This window comes from Antechinus flavipes, chromosome 6 (assembly GCF_016432865.1).
Source record: "Antechinus flavipes isolate AdamAnt ecotype Samford, QLD, Australia chromosome 6, AdamAnt_v2, whole genome shotgun sequence".
NCBI lineage: Eukaryota > Metazoa > Chordata > Mammalia > Dasyuromorphia > Dasyuridae > Antechinus > Antechinus flavipes.
In genome coordinates this window covers 135,586,475-135,604,868 of record NC_067403.1, presented here as the reverse complement: position 1 = coordinate 135,604,868, position 18,394 = coordinate 135,586,475, and the positions used below count along the sequence as shown (strand labels likewise).

At 36.1% G+C, this 18,394-nt stretch overlaps 2 protein-coding genes and 1 long non-coding RNA gene across 4 annotated transcripts in view; 2 read left to right on the top strand and 1 right to left on the bottom strand.

Annotated features, from left to right (window-relative positions):
* The window catches only part of LOC127540770 (cytochrome P450 2U1), a 49,424-nt gene extending 45,701 nt beyond the window's left edge, over positions 1-3,723 (top strand). The window contains exon 5 of the mRNA XM_051965615.1: positions 2,361-3,723. Coding sequence (XP_051821575.1) covers positions 2,361-2,539 — 179 coding nt within the window. The 3' untranslated portion in view covers positions 2,540-3,723. The remainder of the gene's footprint in view (positions 1-2,360) is intronic.
* A 6,772-nt stretch (positions 3,724-10,495) lies between these two features.
* On the bottom strand, positions 10,496-14,341 carry LOC127540772 (uncharacterized). The gene is made up of 2 exons (XR_007948278.1): positions 14,243-14,341; positions 10,496-11,051 (listed from the first exon to the last, which is right to left on the bottom strand). It is a non-coding gene; the product is annotated as an uncharacterized LOC127540772 (long non-coding RNA).
* HADH (hydroxyacyl-CoA dehydrogenase) overlaps positions 14,103-18,394 on the top strand; it is a 43,076-nt gene continuing 38,784 nt past the window's right edge. Inside the window, exon 1 of one of the 2 annotated variants that reach the window (XM_051965618.1) lies at positions 14,103-14,396. In XM_051965618.1, coding sequence (XP_051821578.1) covers positions 14,256-14,396 — 141 coding nt within the window. In that variant the 5' untranslated portion in view covers positions 14,103-14,255. The remainder of the gene's footprint in view (positions 14,397-18,394) is intronic. The other variant, XM_051965616.1, reaches the window with a different exon arrangement.

The window sequence follows — 18,394 nt, the reverse complement described above, 5'->3', positions numbered from 1 at the left end:
AGTCTTATTATATTATTTTGTTAACTATTTCCCAATTACATTTTAACCTGGTTAGGATAGCACTTCAGGCTCCTTGTTTCATATCTCTGCTGTACACCAATAAAAGTTTAAGTATTGTCCCAAAATAGTAAGGAAGTATGAGAAACATGGTGAAGATAGAGATTGCCTGATATGGAGGGAGGGAGAAGAAAATAAGTATTTATTAAGCATCCACTATTTGTCAGGTACTGTGATGAGCATTTTACAAAGATGATCTCATTTATGCTGAATTTTGAAAATTCAGGTCAGTTCTCTGACTTCGTCTTGATTTTGTGTCACTTTCTGGGGATCAATACCTTAAATTCTACAGAGCAAATGAATCCTTGAATCCAGTTCTTACACGACATCGATTTTGTGACATTGACTATCTCATGCTCATGTAATCCTTACTTGCTTCTGGCCCAACTTTTCTGATGTTCTCTAAAATCTAGCTGAGCAATAAAGACAAATTAATACCTCCTCATTAAAATTGGATCTTTGGGTTTAGAACTGCAAGGAAATTAAGGGATCATCTAGTTTTGCCCCATTCATTTTATTAGTGAGGTAACTGATGGCTACTCAAAAAGATTAAACCAATTGCTTAGCTGTTAACATGGCAGGAAAAACTCAGGAATTTTGTTCAGTTGTTTTCAATCATCTCCAATTCCTTGTGACTCCATTTGGGGTTTTCTTGGCAAAGATACTAGAGTGGGTGGCCATTTCCTTCTTTAGATCATTTTAAAAATGAGGAAACTGAGGCAAAAGAGTTAAGTGACTTACCTAGGATCACACAACTAATAAATATTTTGAACTCAGCTCTTCCTTTCTCCAGGTCTAATGCTTTGTCCACTGCACCACCTAGCTATCCTGTGTCATCTAACACTGATTCTCGATCCAGTATTTTCACTTGACTTTGCCTACCCTATAGTGTTTACTATCATAGATAATTGAATCACTAAATACTATGGCAGATAAATCATCATCTTAAGGAACAAAGGCATTCTCCTGCAATATTGTTTTTATTAATACATAGCTGCAAGGAGGTGGCATGTCATAGTAGAAAAAAGCTGACTTTGAAACCAGGTCTTTCATGCATACTATGGTATGCATGACTCAGGTATATGCCAGTCTCTCTCTGTTCTAAGAAGTGTCAAATATTGTAAATCAACACTGCAAGTACCTTCAGAATTAGATTATAATGTAATTGGAAAATATTTACCAAAGAAACAAAAAAACCAACTTAGATATTGTTAATTTGTGGTTTTCTAAATCAATTTGTTTCCACAGGGATCCATTGCTCTTAACAGCTCTAAAATTTTAGATAGTCTAGATCAGGAGTCCTCAAACTTTTTTAATAGTTCACTGTCCCTCAGACTGTTGAAGGGCCGGACTATAGTAAAAGCAAACACTTTGTTTTGTGGGCCTTTAAATAAAGAAACTTCATAACCCTGGGTGAGGGGGATAAACATCCTCAGCTGCTGCATCTGGTCCGTAGTTTGAGGATGGTACTGACCTGCCTTGGTAGACTTTCTTCATTTATATAGAGTTCCATGAACTATATAAATCACAGGTCCAGATCTATTTCGTTATCTGTAGCTATAGATATTTATATGTATATCCATATCAAATGGACTTTTGGAGAAGAAAATGACAAACTACTCCAGTATTTCTGCCAAAAAAACTTTAAATGGGGTCTTAAGAATGGGACACAACTGAAAACTGAAAGTGGACTTATATCCATTGATAGATATAATAGGGAAAATAAAATTAAATATAATTGGGAAATATTAAAAAGTTCATATAAATATGGATATGGAAATAGATGTAGGTATAAATACAGATATAAAAACAAATGCTGGTGCAGAGATATATATAGATATGGATATATATTATAGATATTCCTGTATATGTTTCTACTCCAGAGCCTATTTTTGTATCTAAAAATGAATAGAATTCCACATGTGGGGTGGGAAAGCAAACGTGTAATCCCTGATACTGGAAAGGTTAACCTTGGATTCAAGAGTTCTGAACTATAGAAAGCTTAAAAGCCTGTTAGTTTCTACTGCCTTAAGTCTAATACTAAGATGGTGAGCCTTCAGGACAACCAGCTCAGGTCAGAAAATCAGAACAGATTAAAACTCCCAAGGTTATCAATATTGGCTTCAGATCTGTGAAAAGTTGAGGCCGTAACAGCTTGGGATGAGATGGGCAAACACCTTTCCTCAAAATAAAAAATAAAAATTTTAAAATTTTAAAAAAAGAATTTTATATCAATCAGATAGGCTTTATTGGGAGATGCAGGATAGGGACTGATTTGACTCATTTGTTTTTAATCTCTTTAGGAAAGCGTGTATGTATGGGAGAACAATTGGCAAAAATGGAATTATTCCTGATGTTTGTCAGCCTTATGCAGACCTTCACCTTTACCTTACCTAAGGATTCTGAGAAGCCCATAATGACTGGAAGATTTGGCTTGACTTTATCACCACACCCATTTAATGTAATTGTATCTAAAAGATGAAGACCCAAGAAGAGATGGTGGAACAGAATGTCAATTTAAAAAATGAAATTCTTCTGAAATTCTGGTTCTTCTTTCTACACTTACAAGTAACCATTCTTGAGGCTTAAAAATTTCTGGTTCCAGGTCCCCATTGGGAAGTGGAAGAAAAAAATGCAAGAATAAGAACTTACCTCTTAAAGAGAATGTTTAAATCCTAATAGAGATACCCCAAACATGCTGTGATCTCATCAATCCAATCATTCATTTTTGTAAATTTACTTAAGTAGATAATGGACAAAATTCTGTACTGGGAAACAGAAAACACAGATTTTAATCCTGTTCAAGACTAATAAGTCAATTCTTTCACCACCTTGTGCCTCAGTTTTCCCATATGGAAGATGGGAATAACAATTCAAATGTATAAAGATTAAGAATTTGTTGTTCTTGTTGAATGAACTTTTAGGAAAGCATAGTGAGCTTCTTGAATTGAAGATAGACTAACTTGACTATTGCTTGGTTATGACAGGTAACAAAATATGGAAGCACTAGCTAAACTTGAATATTTTAAAATAAAATAAAACTTTTTAGTCTTAGGCTCCTTTTTACATTCAAAATTGATTGAGGAATCCCCAGAGATGTTTTGTTTATATGGATTTTATCTATTGATATTTATCATATAAAAATTAAAACATTTTAATTCTATTTATAAAAATAATTTTGATCTCAGAAATATTGTGACTAAATTCCAGAACTATCAGAGCAAGGAAAAAATACTACAAGCAGCCAGGAAAAAAAATTCAAATACCGAGAAGCCACAATAAGGATCACTCAGGATTTAGCAGCATCCACATTAAAGGATCAAAGGGCCTAGAATCTGATATTCTGAAAGGCAAAAGAACTTGGTATTCAGCCAAGAATAACCCCAAACTGTGCTAAGTGCATGGGAGACAAATAAAGAAATAAAACAACTCCTACTCTGAGAAGCCCACATTTTTTAAAAAAAAGTTTTTTATATATTTTTTCTAACTACACATAAAGATTTTAATATTTAAAAAAAAAAAAAAAACATTTGAGTTCCAAACTCTCTCTCCTCCCCTCTCCTTGAGAAGATATGCAATTTGATATAGATTATACATGTGCAGTTATATAAAACATTTTCATATTAGCCATGTTTTGAAAGAAAATAAAGGCCAAAAAAATCCCAACAGCAGTAATAAGAAAAATAAAAGAAAAATTTAAAAAGTATGCTTTGATCTGTAATCAGACTTCATCAATACTTTCTCTGAAGGTGAATAGCAATTTTCATCTTAAGTCCTTCAGAATTGTCTTGGATCATTGTATTGCTGAGAATAACTGTCATTCACAGTTGATCATGTACATTCTATTATACATATTTTTCTCAGTTGATATAAATCTTTTCATATTTTTTGATAGCATTCTATTCATCATATCACATATCACAACTTGTTCAGCCATTATCCAATTGATGGGCATTCCCTCAATTAACAATTCTTTGCCGCCCAAAAAACATCTGAGAAGCTCACATGCTAATGAGACAACCAATATGGAAACTTTCAACTATAAGTCATATGGAAAGGTCCCACGGTAGTTAGGGTGTAGCAGTAAATGTGTTAAGTGCTGATATAGGTCTAGAGCTGATAATTAACTGAGGAACCAACAAATTTGAAAAAAATTGTTCACACTTTTACAGATATATAGTTTATATTCATGCATTCACAATCTTTCCTAAGTTTTTTTTCTATATACAGAGTAATGTGAATGGGGAAAATATTCAGACTGGAGAAGACAGCATGTGCTTTGGAACATGTGACACCGGGTGTTCTAACTTTATTTGAAGGAAAGTATTAAGTTGGTTGGCTTTTGTGTTGTTTGAAAATACTATAACTTTGGGGTGGAGCCAAGATGGCAGAGAGGACACACGCTTCTTCCTAGGCTCTCCTTTCCCCTCAATCAATTTTAATGAAATTCAGCCTCAGAATTAGTGCTTGACTGTTAGAACCCATGAATATTGGGAGCACAACACATTACCAACTGAAAATAATCTCATAATTCACCTATTTTTGCTTGCACATGAGGATGGAGTGGGGGTAGGCCGGGGCAGACTTAGGCAGGCAATGAGAGCACAGGAAACAGCTCATGCTGAGCAGAATAGAGAGGGGTGGGATATGGTCTCTGCTGGCAGAAAATCTGTGGGGAGAACTCTACTACAGTGTAAGCTACTCTGTCCTGACAGTAAGCCAGTAGATCAGCAGAGAAGCTATAAATACAGGGAGTAAAGACTATAACCCCAAAATGCTACAATCTCTCAGGACCTGGCCACATCCCACCCAACACACAGAGTGACTCAGTGTGATCCAAACACAGCCACAGTCATTGCTCCCAGTGTAGATACTGCCTTCCTGCTGCCACTGATGTCAGTACAACTGCTAGTCCCAATGCAGCCTATGGGTGCTGTCCCACTGCCATTTCACTGCCACTTCCTATTGTCTGTAGAGGCATCTTGGAAATACCCTACTGCCCCCCATAAGCAGGCCGTAGTTTTTTTTTTTTTCTTTTTTTCTTAAAATGAGCAAAAAAGCTAAGTGGGCTCTAACTATATATAGCTTCTATACTGAGAGCAGACTTCAAACCCTGAGGAGACTAAAAACATTTTGTCTCTAAATCCAAAGATGGATATGGACTGGTCCCTACCACATAAGACTCTCATAGAAGAAATTAGAATCTTAAAAGAGAGCTAGAAGAAAAATGGGGAAAGGAAAGTTTTGCAAGAGGGTCAAGATAAGATATGTAACTCATTAAAAGATAGAGTGGAAAAAGAAATCAGCACCCCAAAAAACAGAATTAGTGAATTGGAAAAAGAAAATAATTCTTTTTAAAAAATTGGCAAAATGGAAAAAAATTCCATGGAACAAAACTCATTTAAAAACTCAATTGGACAAATACAAAAAGAAATTTAAAAAGTAAATGAAGAGAATCATTAAAAATCAGATGAACAAATGGAAATGAATGATTCAAAGAGACACCAAGAATCAGTCAAGCAAAACCAAAAAAATGAAAAAATAGGAAAAATATTAAATACCTATTTGGGAAAACAACAGACCTGGAAAACAGATCTAGGAGAGATAATCTAAGGATTATTGGACTCCCTGAAAATCATGATGAAATAAAAAGCCTAGACACTATTTTTCAGGAAATCATCAAAGAGAGCTGCCCTAATGTCATCGAATCTGAAGGTAAAATAGCCTTTGAAAGAATTCATTGATCACCTACTGAAAGCGATCCCCAAATCAAAACTCAAAGAAATAGTGTGACTAAATTCCAGAACTATCAGAGCAAGGAAAAAATACTACAAGCAGCCAGGAAAAAAAAAAAAATTCAAATACCGAGGAGCCACAATAAGGATCACTCAGGATTTAGCAGCATCCACATTAAAGGATCGAAGGGTCTAGAATCTGATATTCTGAAAGGCAAAAGAACTTGGTATTCAGCCAAGAATAACCCCAAACTGAGTATTTTCTTCCAGGGAAGAAAATGGACAATCAATGAAATAAGTGAATTCCATCTATTTCTGACAAAAAACCCAGCCCAGGACTAAACAAAAAGTTTGACCTCTGAATATAAAATATAGGACTCAAGAGAAAAATAAAAAGGTAAAAAGAAATCTTGGGAACTATATTTCTGTTATGAGTATACATAAAGAGTACATGTATAATTTGGTTTTACTGTTATAAAGAATCTAGAGGTGGAAAGGAAATTGTATCAGAAAAGGGAAAAGAGAAGGAACTACATCAAAGAGACAAAGAAAACCTCTTATATCTGAGGGAAAGAAGGAAGGGGGCTGAATATAATGTGAATCTTACTCTCAGCAGAATTGGCTCGAAGAGAAAATATGAGACATATTTGATTTACAGAGAAACTTCTCCCACCTCATTGAAAAGTGGAAAGGGAAAAGCAAAAAGAGAAGGAATAGGATAAAGAGAAGGAATATAGAAATTGTAAGGGAAAGATTTAAGAAAAGGGGAGGGACTTTAAGGGGGGAGAGGGATCCTAAAGAGGGAGAGCTGTGTGAAGCAAGTGTTACTCTTAAGTCTAATACTGGGGAGGGGGTAAGAGGGAAAGGAATGAGAAAAGCATAATTTGGGGATAATAAGATGTCAGGAAATACAGAATTAGTAGTTTTAACCATAAATGTGAATGAGGTAAGCTCTCCCCATAAAGCGGAGGCAGATAGCAGATTGGATTAAAAGCCAGAATCCTACAATATGTTGTTTACAGGAAACACATTTGAAGCAGGGCAATACATACAGAATAAAGGTAAGAAGGCTGGAGCAGAATCTATTATGCTTCAGGTGAAGTGAAAAAAGCAGGGCTAGCCATCCTGATCTCAGATCAAGCAAAAACAAACATTGATCTAATTAAAAGAGAGAAGGAAGAGCACTATATCTAGCTAAAGGATAGCATAGATAACAAAGCAATCTCAACATTAAACATATATGCACCAAATAGTATAGCATCTAAATTTCTGAAGGAGAAATTAAGAGTTGCAAGAAGAAATAGACAGCAAAATTATAATAGTGGGAGGTCTAAACCTTGCTCTCTCAGAACTAGATAAATCAAACCACAAAATAAATAAGAAAGAAGTTAAAGAGATAAATAAAATACTAGAAAAAGTAGATAGGATAGATCTTTGGAGAAAACTGAATGGAGATAAAAAGGAGTACACTTTCTTCTCAGTAGTTCATGTATACAAAAACCTATACAAAAATTGACCATATATTAGGACATAAAGATCTCAAAATCAAATGCAGAAAGGTAGAAATAGTAAATGCATCCTGTTCAGATTATCATGCAATAAAAATTACATTCAACAAAAAGCCAAGGGAAAATAAACCCCAAAATAGGAAACTAAATAATCTCATCCTAAAGAATGATTGGGTGAACCAGCAAATCATAGACACAATAATTTTACCCAAGAGAATGACAATAATGAGACATCATACCAAAATGTGTGGGATGCAGCTAAGGCAGAAATAAAGGAAAATTTTATATTTCTAAAGGCTTACTTGCATAAAATAGAGAAAGAGAAAAATCAATGAATTAGGCTTGCAACTAAAAAAGCTAGAAAAAGAACAAATTTAAACCCCCCAATCAAATACTAAACTTGAAATTCTAAAAATAAAAGGAGAGATCAATAAAGTTGAAAGTAAAAAAAAAAAAAACAAACTATCGAATTAATAATAAATAAAATGAAGAGTTGATTTTATGAAAAAAAAATAGATAAACCCTTGGTAAACTTGATAGAAAAAGGAAAGAGGAAAATCAAATTGTTAGTCTAAAAAATGACAAGGGAGAAATTTCCACTTGTGAAGAGGAAATTAGAGCAATAATTAAGAGTTACTATGCCCAACTTTATGCCAATAAATTTGATAACTTAAATGAAATGGATGAATACCTTCAAAAATATAGGTTGCCCAGATTAACAGAGTAAGAAGTAAATTGGTCAAATAGTCTCATTTTAGAAAAAGAACTAGAACAAGTTATTAATCAACTTCCTAAGAAAAAATCCCCAGAACTAGATGGATTTATATGTGAATTCTACCAAATGTTTAAAGAACAATTAGCTCCATTGCTACATAAACTATTTGGCAAAGTAGGGAATGAAGGAGTCCTACCAAATTCCTTTTATGATACAGATATAGTACTGATACCTAAACCAAGTAGGATGAAAACAGCAAGAAAATTATAGACCAATCTCCCTAATAAACATCGATGCAAAAATCTCAAATAAAATATTAGCAAAAAGATTACAGAAAATCATCTCCAGGATAATATACCATGACTAAGTGATTTTCCCAGAGTTATTTGGGAAACAACTAGTAAGTTATTTGAGGCAGGTTTTGAATTCAGGTCTTCTGTACGGTAGGTCTGCTACCATACTGTTTATATTGGCTTATAAAATATAAAAGCCTTAGTAATGGCAAGGTTATATATATATATGAAAACTGAATCTTTTCTTAGTAGGAGCTCTGAGAAGAACTGGGAAAAAATAGTTTTATCAAATTTGCAAGGGTAATTACCTTTCTCTGTCTTCCAAATGACATCCTCTCCCTGACTGCCCACAGGCATGACATTTTATTTTTAATGTTTTAAAATTTTTTCCACTTACATATTAAGAAAAATTCTGAGTTGCAAATTTTCCACTTGCCTTCCCTCTCCCATACTTAGAAAGGTAAGAATTTAAAATAGATTATATATGTGCAAACATGTAAAACATATTTCCATATTTGTCATGTTGCAAAAGAAGAAAGAGACCAAAAGAAAAAGATTAAAAGATAAAGTGAAAATAGTATGTTTAAATCTGTAGTCAGACTCCATCAGTTCTTTCTCTGGATGTGGATAGCATTTTCTATCACAAGTCCTTTGAAATTGTCTTGGATCACTGTATTGCTGAGAAGAGCCTGCTGCTTATTTCTTATAGCACAACAAATTCCATTATATTTATATACCATAATTTGTTCAACCATTCTCCAATTTATGGGCATCTCCTCAGTTTCTAATTCAAGAAAATATTTAGATGAATTTATAATTCATTTACCAACTGTACCTATGATTAAAATATTTAAAAAGCAGACCTACACACACACACACACAAACACAAACTATTCTTCATTAAATTTTCAATTCCCAGGCCAGAATTTGGCAGAACCTTTGGGCATGCTCCTCTCCCATAGCAAATAAGGTTTGAAAAAAATAAACACTTATTCTCTTAAAATCTTTGGGGCAACTCTATAACATAGCAGAGTGACAAGTGGATAGAGGAAAGATGGCTGTAGAGCTAAGAAGACCTAAATTCAAGTCTTATCTCTATACAGACTGTGTGACTCCATATATGTTATTTCTCAAATTATAGCATGTGGACCTTTGTCATTCTCCAGGACCTCCAGGTCAAAACTATCTTCATAAAAATACTATGATAGCTCAGTTTTAAATATAATAAATATCAAAAGATATAAATTATGGAAAGATAAGCTCTTGGGGAAGGGGGTCAATATTTTATTAAAAGAGTTTAAAGGAAACTTGAAACTAAAATTTGAGGGACAAAGCCAAGATGGCGGAGATGACACATGTTTCTTTCTGACTTTCTTTACAACCTTTGGACTAATTAGCAAATCCAGCCTCTGAATTAGCTCTGGACCAGCAGAACCTATAAATACTGGGAGTGCAACAAATTATCAACAGAAGATAATTTCGAAGATTGCCAGAAAAGGTCTATTTCAATTGGAAATGGGAGGGAGGCAGCCAGCACAAGCAGCTAAGTACAAATGCCAGTGTGGACAGTGCAGAATCCCAGAGTAGTGCAATCTCTGAGAGAAGTTCGGACTCCATGTGGTGGAGAATCTATGGGGAGGAGTCAACAGCAGTGTTGGCCACTCTGCCCTGGTTGCAAGCCAGTAGATCAGCAGAGAAGTTATAAAACATCCAACACAAACACAAAAGGTCATTAGTGGACCGCAAAATGCCAGAATCTCACCATACATGGCCATGCCCACCTAGTACTGGGAGTGAATCAGCACTGATCCAGCACAGCCATGGCCACTTAGAAAACCTCTCCCACCCTAAAGGCAGACCTTAACTTTAAAAAAAAAAGAGAGAGAAATAAGTAAAGAGGACTCTTGATGCCATAAAACAACTTTTCTGTGAAAGAGAACAGATTTCAAACCCTGAGGAGACTAAAGGTAGAGTGTCTCCAAATGAAGTCCCAAAAGGTGATATAACTTGGTCCCCCTCACACAGGGCTCTCCCAGAAGAAATTAAAAAGGATCATAAAAGATAGCTAAAAGAAAAAATGGGAAAAGGAAATGAAAAATTTGCAATAGGGTTTAGAAAAGGCATATAACTCCTTGAAAGACAAATTTGATAAAATGGAAAAAGAAAACAACTCCAGAAAAAACAGAATTGGTGAAACAGAAAAAGAAAATGACTCCTTTATTTTTTTTATTGGGTTCTTTTTCCATAAATGGCTTTCTTTTTTTTTTTTTAATAATTATAACTTTTTATTGATAGAGCCTTGAACATTGTCCCTTGCACTCACTTCTGTTCCAATTTTATGCCTCCCTCCTTCTACCCCCTCCCCCAGATGGCAAGCAGTCCTATACATGTTAAATATGTCACAGTATATCCTAGATACAATATATGTGTGCAGAACTGAACAGTTCTCTTGTTGAACAGGAAGAATTGGATTCAGAAGGTAAAAATAACCTGGGAAGAAAAACCAAAATGCAAACAGTTTACATTCATTTTCCAGTGTTCTTTCTTTGGGTATAGCTGCTTCTGTCCATCCTTGATCAATTGAAAATGAGTTAGATCTTCTCTTTGTCAAAGAAATCCACTTCCATCAGAATACATCCTCATATAGTATTGTTGTTGAAATATATAATGATCTCCTGGTTCTGCTCATTTTACTTAGCATCAGTTCATGTAAGTCTCTCCAAGCCACTCTGGAAAATAACTCCTTTAAAAAAAGAATTTGTGAAATGGGAAAAAATTCCATAGAACAAAACAACTTATTTAAAAATTTAACTGGACAAATACAAAAAGAAGTAAAAAAAAAAGTAAATGAAAATAATTCACTAAAATTCAAACTTGAACAAATGGAAATGAATGACTCAATGAGACAACAAGAATCAGTCGAGCAAAACCAAAAAAAAGAAAAAATAGAAAATACCTAATTGGGAAAATAACCAACTTGTAAAATAGATCTAAGAGAGACAATCTAAAGATTATTGGACTCCTGAAATCCATAATGAAAAAAAGAGCTTAGACACTATCTTTCAGGAAATCATCAAAGAAAATGCCCAGATATCATAGAATTAGAAGGTAAAATGACCATTGAAAGAATTCACCGAATGCCTCCTAAAAAAGACCCCAAAATGAAAACTCCAAGGAATATTGTGGCTAAAGCCAGTTGTATTAAATTATGTGTATTAAGTGTGTCTTTGGAAATTGAGTCAGGTTCATTTTCATTATAGAATTTTCATAGTTGCTTTCCTACTAATTTCCACTCATTTGGATCTGATTCTTTTTCCATAGAGACTTTTCTACTGAAATCAGGATCAGAGGCTTTTCCACTGGAATCAGGATTGTGTCTGTCCCACATTCGGGCACCAAAATGTAATGTTCTTCTCTAAAATGTAATATTCTCTTCGAGCAGACTTTCCAACTGCCAGACTGATATTTTCTGTCGCTTTCATTTTTCTATATCCTCCATACAACTGACAATATAATCTACTTAAGATGGAGAAGGTGGCACAGTGGATAGAACTCTGGTGTTGGAAAGATCTAGCTAAATTATGCCTTAGACTCTTACTACCTACGTGACACTTGCAAGACTTACTCTTACAATTACAATCTTAATTTTATAAAACTTAATCTTTCTTAGTGTCAGTTTTCTCATCTGTAAAATGGGGATAATGATGGCACTTACCTCATAAAGATATTGTAAGGATCAAATCATATAACATGTGTAAAGTACTTTGCAAACTTAAAAATGCTATATAAAAACAGTACCTCAGGTCCAGGCTTTTAGGCAGACCACAGTGGTTTCTGTGCGACAGAGAGAAAATCCATATACACTCAAGAAGGCTGTAAATACATACAAACAACACAAAGATCCCTCTTCAAAGCATCAGATTTTACACTGCTTTGTCAGAAAAGTACCTGTGGCTTATCTGAGAATGGACGGTCATTTTGGTAAAAAAAAAAAAAAAAAAAAGTTGGTTCGGTCACTGTCATGGACACCATAGCAGAGAAACCAAGCAGTGTTGGAAGAAAATATATTAATAGAAAATACATATAGATTCATTTATCTTTTTTATCTGTCTGTTCATCTATGTCTGTCTCTGTCAGCTAGTTCTCTGAAATATAGCCACTTAATACTTATTCATTGATATCAAAAAGATGAAAGAATAATAGCTAGCTAGCTTTTCTATAAGGAAGGGAGCTAGCTGGTTATTGAATGAGAGAGGTAGACAGTAGTTATGCGAATAGTGGGCAGGGAACTGGCTCTGAAGCTAAGAAGACCTGGATTCAAGTTCTGTCTCTGACTTATGCTGACTTAACCTTTTAGTTATATGGATGGAATAAGGCCATCAATTCAGATAAGATGATAAAATGGGTAAACCAGTGAAATCACAAATCCAATATCGCGTCTATTTGTCTGTCTCTCTTTCTCACACATACAGACATACACACAAGCACACACAATTTATATGCTGTCCATCTAACTGCAAGTCTGCATGTTATAACCTGGACAATAAGTATTCTTCCTTTATCCTCCTAAAAACAATCAACAAGCATTTATTAAGTGGCCACTGTGCTCTAGTCCCTGTATTTAGTCCTGTGAATAAAAAGACAAAAATGACTAAGGAAGGGGAGCCCCTGCTGCAAAATTGTGAAAAGTCAGACTAGAGTTGAACAGAATACATGGTTTGCTATTTTCATCCTTGGAATCAATATCTCTAATGATCAGATCACAGACTGCTTTGAATATCTGAGTTAGGCATAGGTCTGACCGTATCATTTCTGTGACCGCAAATTTTCAGCAGTTCCTCATCACTTGTAGATAGAATGAAATACAAAATCTTCACCCTAGCATTTAAGGCCCTGCACAGCCTAGATCCAGTCTTCTCAGATTTATTTTATAACACTACCTTTCACAAATTTCACCTTTTAGCCAACTTATATTACTGTTTCACCTCCAACCTTCAGGCATAAGTCATTAGCACAGGTTGTGCCTTCCTGACTGAAAAGCACTGCTTTCTCAATAGAATTTACTTTTTGAAGGTAGGAACTGCCTTTTTGCTTTTGCACCTCCCCGTCTCCCCCACCCTCCCCAGCTTGTCTGGTTTTAGATGCTCGGTATTAGGATACCCAAGTTTTTCCCCTAGTTGCAATTAGTTTAGGGGCCATTATCCTGGACAGAGGATTAGTATTTTTTAAAACTGAATATTACTGGTTAATGTGTTGGAACTTGGTTGGGTTTCCACAAAACTTTGTAATCTCAACCGAAGTCACCAGTCCCTAGTGATATACCGTATACGTGTGAGGCGCCTCAGAAAATCTCTGCGTACCTATTTTGGGCAACCTCAAAGTACAGGAGTGACAGCTTTTGGCACTGACATACCATGAAGAATTTGTACTGTACAAAGTACATGTAGTTTATTTGGCTTGGACCTTAACACAGGTCTCCTTTAAAAGAGAGCTCTGACGACTCCCCAAGGTACTGAATACTCTTCCGCAGAGTCCCTCCCCCAACAAAGGAATGTCTAAAGCTACTGGTGCTGGCTCCCCAACCAACCCAGGAGAGGGTGGGAAGGAGCGAGTCTGAAAAGCGGGTGAGAGGTCATGGGCTGAGAAGGCGAGCTCTATTGGGCGGGGCTAGAGGCTGGAGGGGCGGGGAGATTCTGGAACTATCCCCCCACGTGGCTCCCCAGCTGCCGCCCTAGAAACGTTTCAAACCAGAAGCAGGGGAACTTGACCAATGGGGTGCAGAACGTTGGGGCCGAACGTTCCGCGACCTCCTTCTACTCCGCCTTCTTTTCCCTTTGTGACGTCCCTGGACATTCTAGCTTTCCTCTATATTCCGTCCCTCTTTCCCTGTCGATTTGCCGGGCTAGCTGCCTCTGCTGACCCAGTGGTGCTCACCTGCTGCTAGAACATGGCTTTTGTCACCCGACAGTTCGTGCGCTCCATGGCCTCCTCTTCTTCTGCCACTGGACCCGCGGCCTCGGCCAAGAAGATCCTCATCAAACACGTGACTGTCATTGGAGGTGGACTCATGGGTGCTGGGGTAACGCAGGTGAGCCTTCCCCTGTCTCTTTCTGCACCCATTCTAAATCCTCGCCTTTGCCCTCTTCCGCCCTTCTGCGGTAACAGCTGTCTGATAAGGGAGGCGGGGAAGGGTTAGAAGAGTCCTCCGGGCATCTTAAGTCCGTTTCTTTTAACTTGCTGTTCCAGTGTAGGCGTCTGAACTCTGGGACTGGGTAAGAATGCAGGAGTGTGAATATGCACACGCGGCCACTCCCCCGAAAATCGAGTCTTTTACGCTGCTGGAGTTTCTGTGGCGAAAAAGTCTTGTTATTGCTTGTGTCTTAAAAGTTTTTATGCCTTAACTCCAATTTAATCTAAATTGGAAGTGCTTTGAGGACGGGGAAAGCCTTTTTGCGGTATAATAAAAAAGCTGCTTTGGAATAGCAGTCAGAAGATTTGGATTCTTCCAAGTCATAGGATCATAAAATCATAGGTTTAAGGCCTTAGAAAACTTCTAGTCCAACTCAGTAATTTTACAGATGAAGATCTGAAGTCCAGGGAGACGAAGTGACCTAATAACAATAGTAGCTAATATTTATCTAGAACTTGAAGATTTGAAAAGAGCGTTGCATGTATTGATATTTGACATAATAGGTAGTCAATTTAACAAGCATTAACCAGTACTATATGTAGAAACTGAGAGAGCTGAAGATACAAAGAAAAAGGGAGACAGCATTCAGATAAATATGGGGTAAATTAGAAGTAATCTCATCAGGAATGCTCTATTTTTAAGGAGAACTGGAGAAGACCTTTTGGAAAAAGTAAGATTTGAACTGAGATTTGAAGGAAGGTAGGAGGCAGACTAGCTGGAATTCAAACCTCAGTTTTTCTGATTTCAACTCCAGCACAGTTCCACTGCATTACTGGTTGTGTGGAGCAAGTCACTTAACCTGTAAAATTAAATTACTCAGGAGGACCTGAGTTCAAATCTGGCCTCAGACACTTAGGGCAAGTCACTTAACCTTAATTGCCATATATATATATATATATATATATCCCACCTATCTTATGGGTTGATTTCTGAGTCAATAAAGATACAATAGAAAATGCTTGGTGCTGTACAATAAATTTTATTAAAGATAATTGTGAGAACACTTCCACTTTAGCACTTGCTTGACAAATTCACTAAATATTTGATTGATCTGGAAAAGATAAGTGTATCTCTCAACAAAGGAATCTTAATGATTCCTTCCTTATCATTGCCTACTCTGTAGTTCAGGAGATAGAGCACTCATGATGGGGTAGATAGAGTCTAGTCCTGGAATTAGCAAAACTCACCTGAGTTCAAATCTGGCCTCAGACTTTTCCTAGCTATGTGACCTTGGGCAATTCACTTAGCCCTGTTTGCCTCAGTTTCCTCATTTGTAAAAATGAGCTGGAAAAGAAAATGGCAAACTACTCCAAGGTCTCCAAGAAATACCAACATGAAAAGTTGGCTTCAACAGAAAAAACAAGTTTATAGAATAAACTGGACTTCAATCTGGGCTCAATTCTGGATTCAGACACATACTGCCTCTGTGATCCTGGCCGAATCACTTAACCTCCCTGAGAACTCTCTAAGACTATAATTTGCAGAGAAGGTGCTATCCTTGCATGGTAGAAGATGTTTACTCCCACAGAAAATTCCCTTTCCTAATGAAATCACAGGGTCAATCTTCTATGTTTCCATCCATCCATTTCTTAGCTTTGGTGGGGAGTGGAGGGGGAAGGAAGATTCTTTCTCCCTATATTTGAAAGGGTACAAAGTATTTGCCTTGGGCACCATGGCCATTTTGTATCTCTGTTCTTTAACACCCAAGCACTGAATTGTATTAGGCTCCCACAAGAAGGGGAAAGAGGGTAATGACTGGAATAAAAAGAAGATGCAGCCTTTGACCTTAAGGAATTTCTAATCTCATCACTTATCTGTAGTACTCTGATCTCTTTTTCTAGAAGACGGGTTATAGTTCTGTGGTTAATTGTGCAATTGGTAATCTATATTAGATATATTTTGAGATTACATATTCATTGGGATAAACCTTTACATCTTGTTTCCCTTCCCTGACAGTTAACTTATTTTCACTTTATAGCTTGTTTTGCATTTATTTATTTATGTCTGTGCTGTCTCTTTGGATAGAATGGGCAAAGACTTTCATTTTTGTCTTTATAGTCTAGGGCCAACCAAGTGCCTGGCACATTTTAAGTACTTGATTAATATTTATTGATTGTGTAAGGGGAAATTGTGCTAGACTTTGAGTCATAAAAGACTTGAGTGTTGTGACCACATCTTAGTGTTAAAAACTCATCTGGTAATGAAAACACAGAATGAGGGGGCTACTGAATTGCCTTATTTATGCTTCTTTCTCCTTCTGACATTTCACTGTTAAGTCCTAGGTTTGTACTTTGCTGCTTGATTATTTTTCTTTCATATTAATAATCAATTATTAATTGAGATTTCTGACCTTTCCCAAAAATTTACCCCATCTAGATCATCTTATCTAATCGGAACTCTTACTCCATCCAATTAAAAAATCTTACAAAGAGAATCTAAACTATTTAAATTCCAGGCTTCTGAGGCAGGGCTGGTATGGAGTTATTAGATCCCTTTGTCATTATTGTTGGGGGTGTTTTGGTTAGAGGAAGACTGAAAGCTAGTCCCTCAGCTCTTCAGTAGAATAGGTCTACCTCTCATTATAGTATTTATTCTTTCATTAATTTAAGTATATATAAGTATCAAGAGGTCAAATGACCATCTTTTTATTATTAATAAAGTTACTAACTACCTCAGAAAACCAAGTCTCTCGTATTTTTCATCCATCATACTAGTTTGTTAGGTTGATGCTCTACAAGGCTGCTTGGAAGCAATGAAAGGAGTGCTAGTTGTGGTGCCAGAAGGTTTGGGTTTCATTCTTGGCTCTGCAGTCTTGGCCAAATTACTTAGCATCTCTCAGTTTCAATTTCCTTCTCTGTAAAATGAAGAGGTTTGGATTAGATGGTCTCTGTTTCCTAATCTTATAATTGGATTTTGTTTTGTTTTAGACTTTAATCTGTGCTTTCATTACTAAAATTCCTAAAGGAAATTCTAGGGTAAGAAAATTCCCTCTGCCTATGCCCTCTGGACTGGTTCAAAGTTTAGAAAATTGCCTGGGATATGAGAGAGGGATTTCTCCAGGATCACTCACTCATCTTGTATTGGAGCAGGACTTGAACCCAAGCCTTCCAGAGGCAGAGACCAGATTGCTATTCTCAAAGTTAGGCTTCCTTCTCTTAATTATGACTTGTGACCTTCAGTTTACTGAAAAAACTTTGACTACTGCCTTCATTAATCTTTGTCAGCTTCTTCTCTTGCCCTTATGTCCATCTGTTAATTGTGATTCAGAGATAATTACTTAAGGAGTAATCATCATTGAGGACCCTTCTTGGTGGGCTCAGTGGTTTGAGCTCTTGGGCCTAGAGCCTAAAAGACCTGAGTTCTAGTATGCATTAAGAAAATTTCCTAGCTGTAGGATCTTGGATAAGTCATTTAACCTCTACTTGCCTAATCCACTGGAGAAGGAAATGACAAACTATTCCATTATCTTTGCCAGGAAAACCCCATATAAGACTGTGAAGAGTCAGATACGACTAAACAAAATAATGATTGTGCTGGTAAGCATTGCTCATATATTGGGTATACTAGAGAACAAAACATATGTCCACCAATTTTTACCTAATTTTGTAGGACTCTAGCAAATTTTGAATTGCTGTGAACCTTTAGGAATGTTTAAAAAACAAATGCCCACTAACCTACTTAGGTCAGATGACTAACTTTGACTTTGTTAAAAGACTTTTAATTTTAATTAAGAATTATTTTATCTCATCAGTAATCCTTTTTTTTTTTTTTTTAACTCTTTCATGCTTAACATTTTTATTTATTAGCCTCCAAACTCCTTGAGGATAGAGATCTGCTTTCATCATAACTTTGTTTTCCCTAGCCTTTAACACTATGCTCCTCACTCAGTAGGTGCT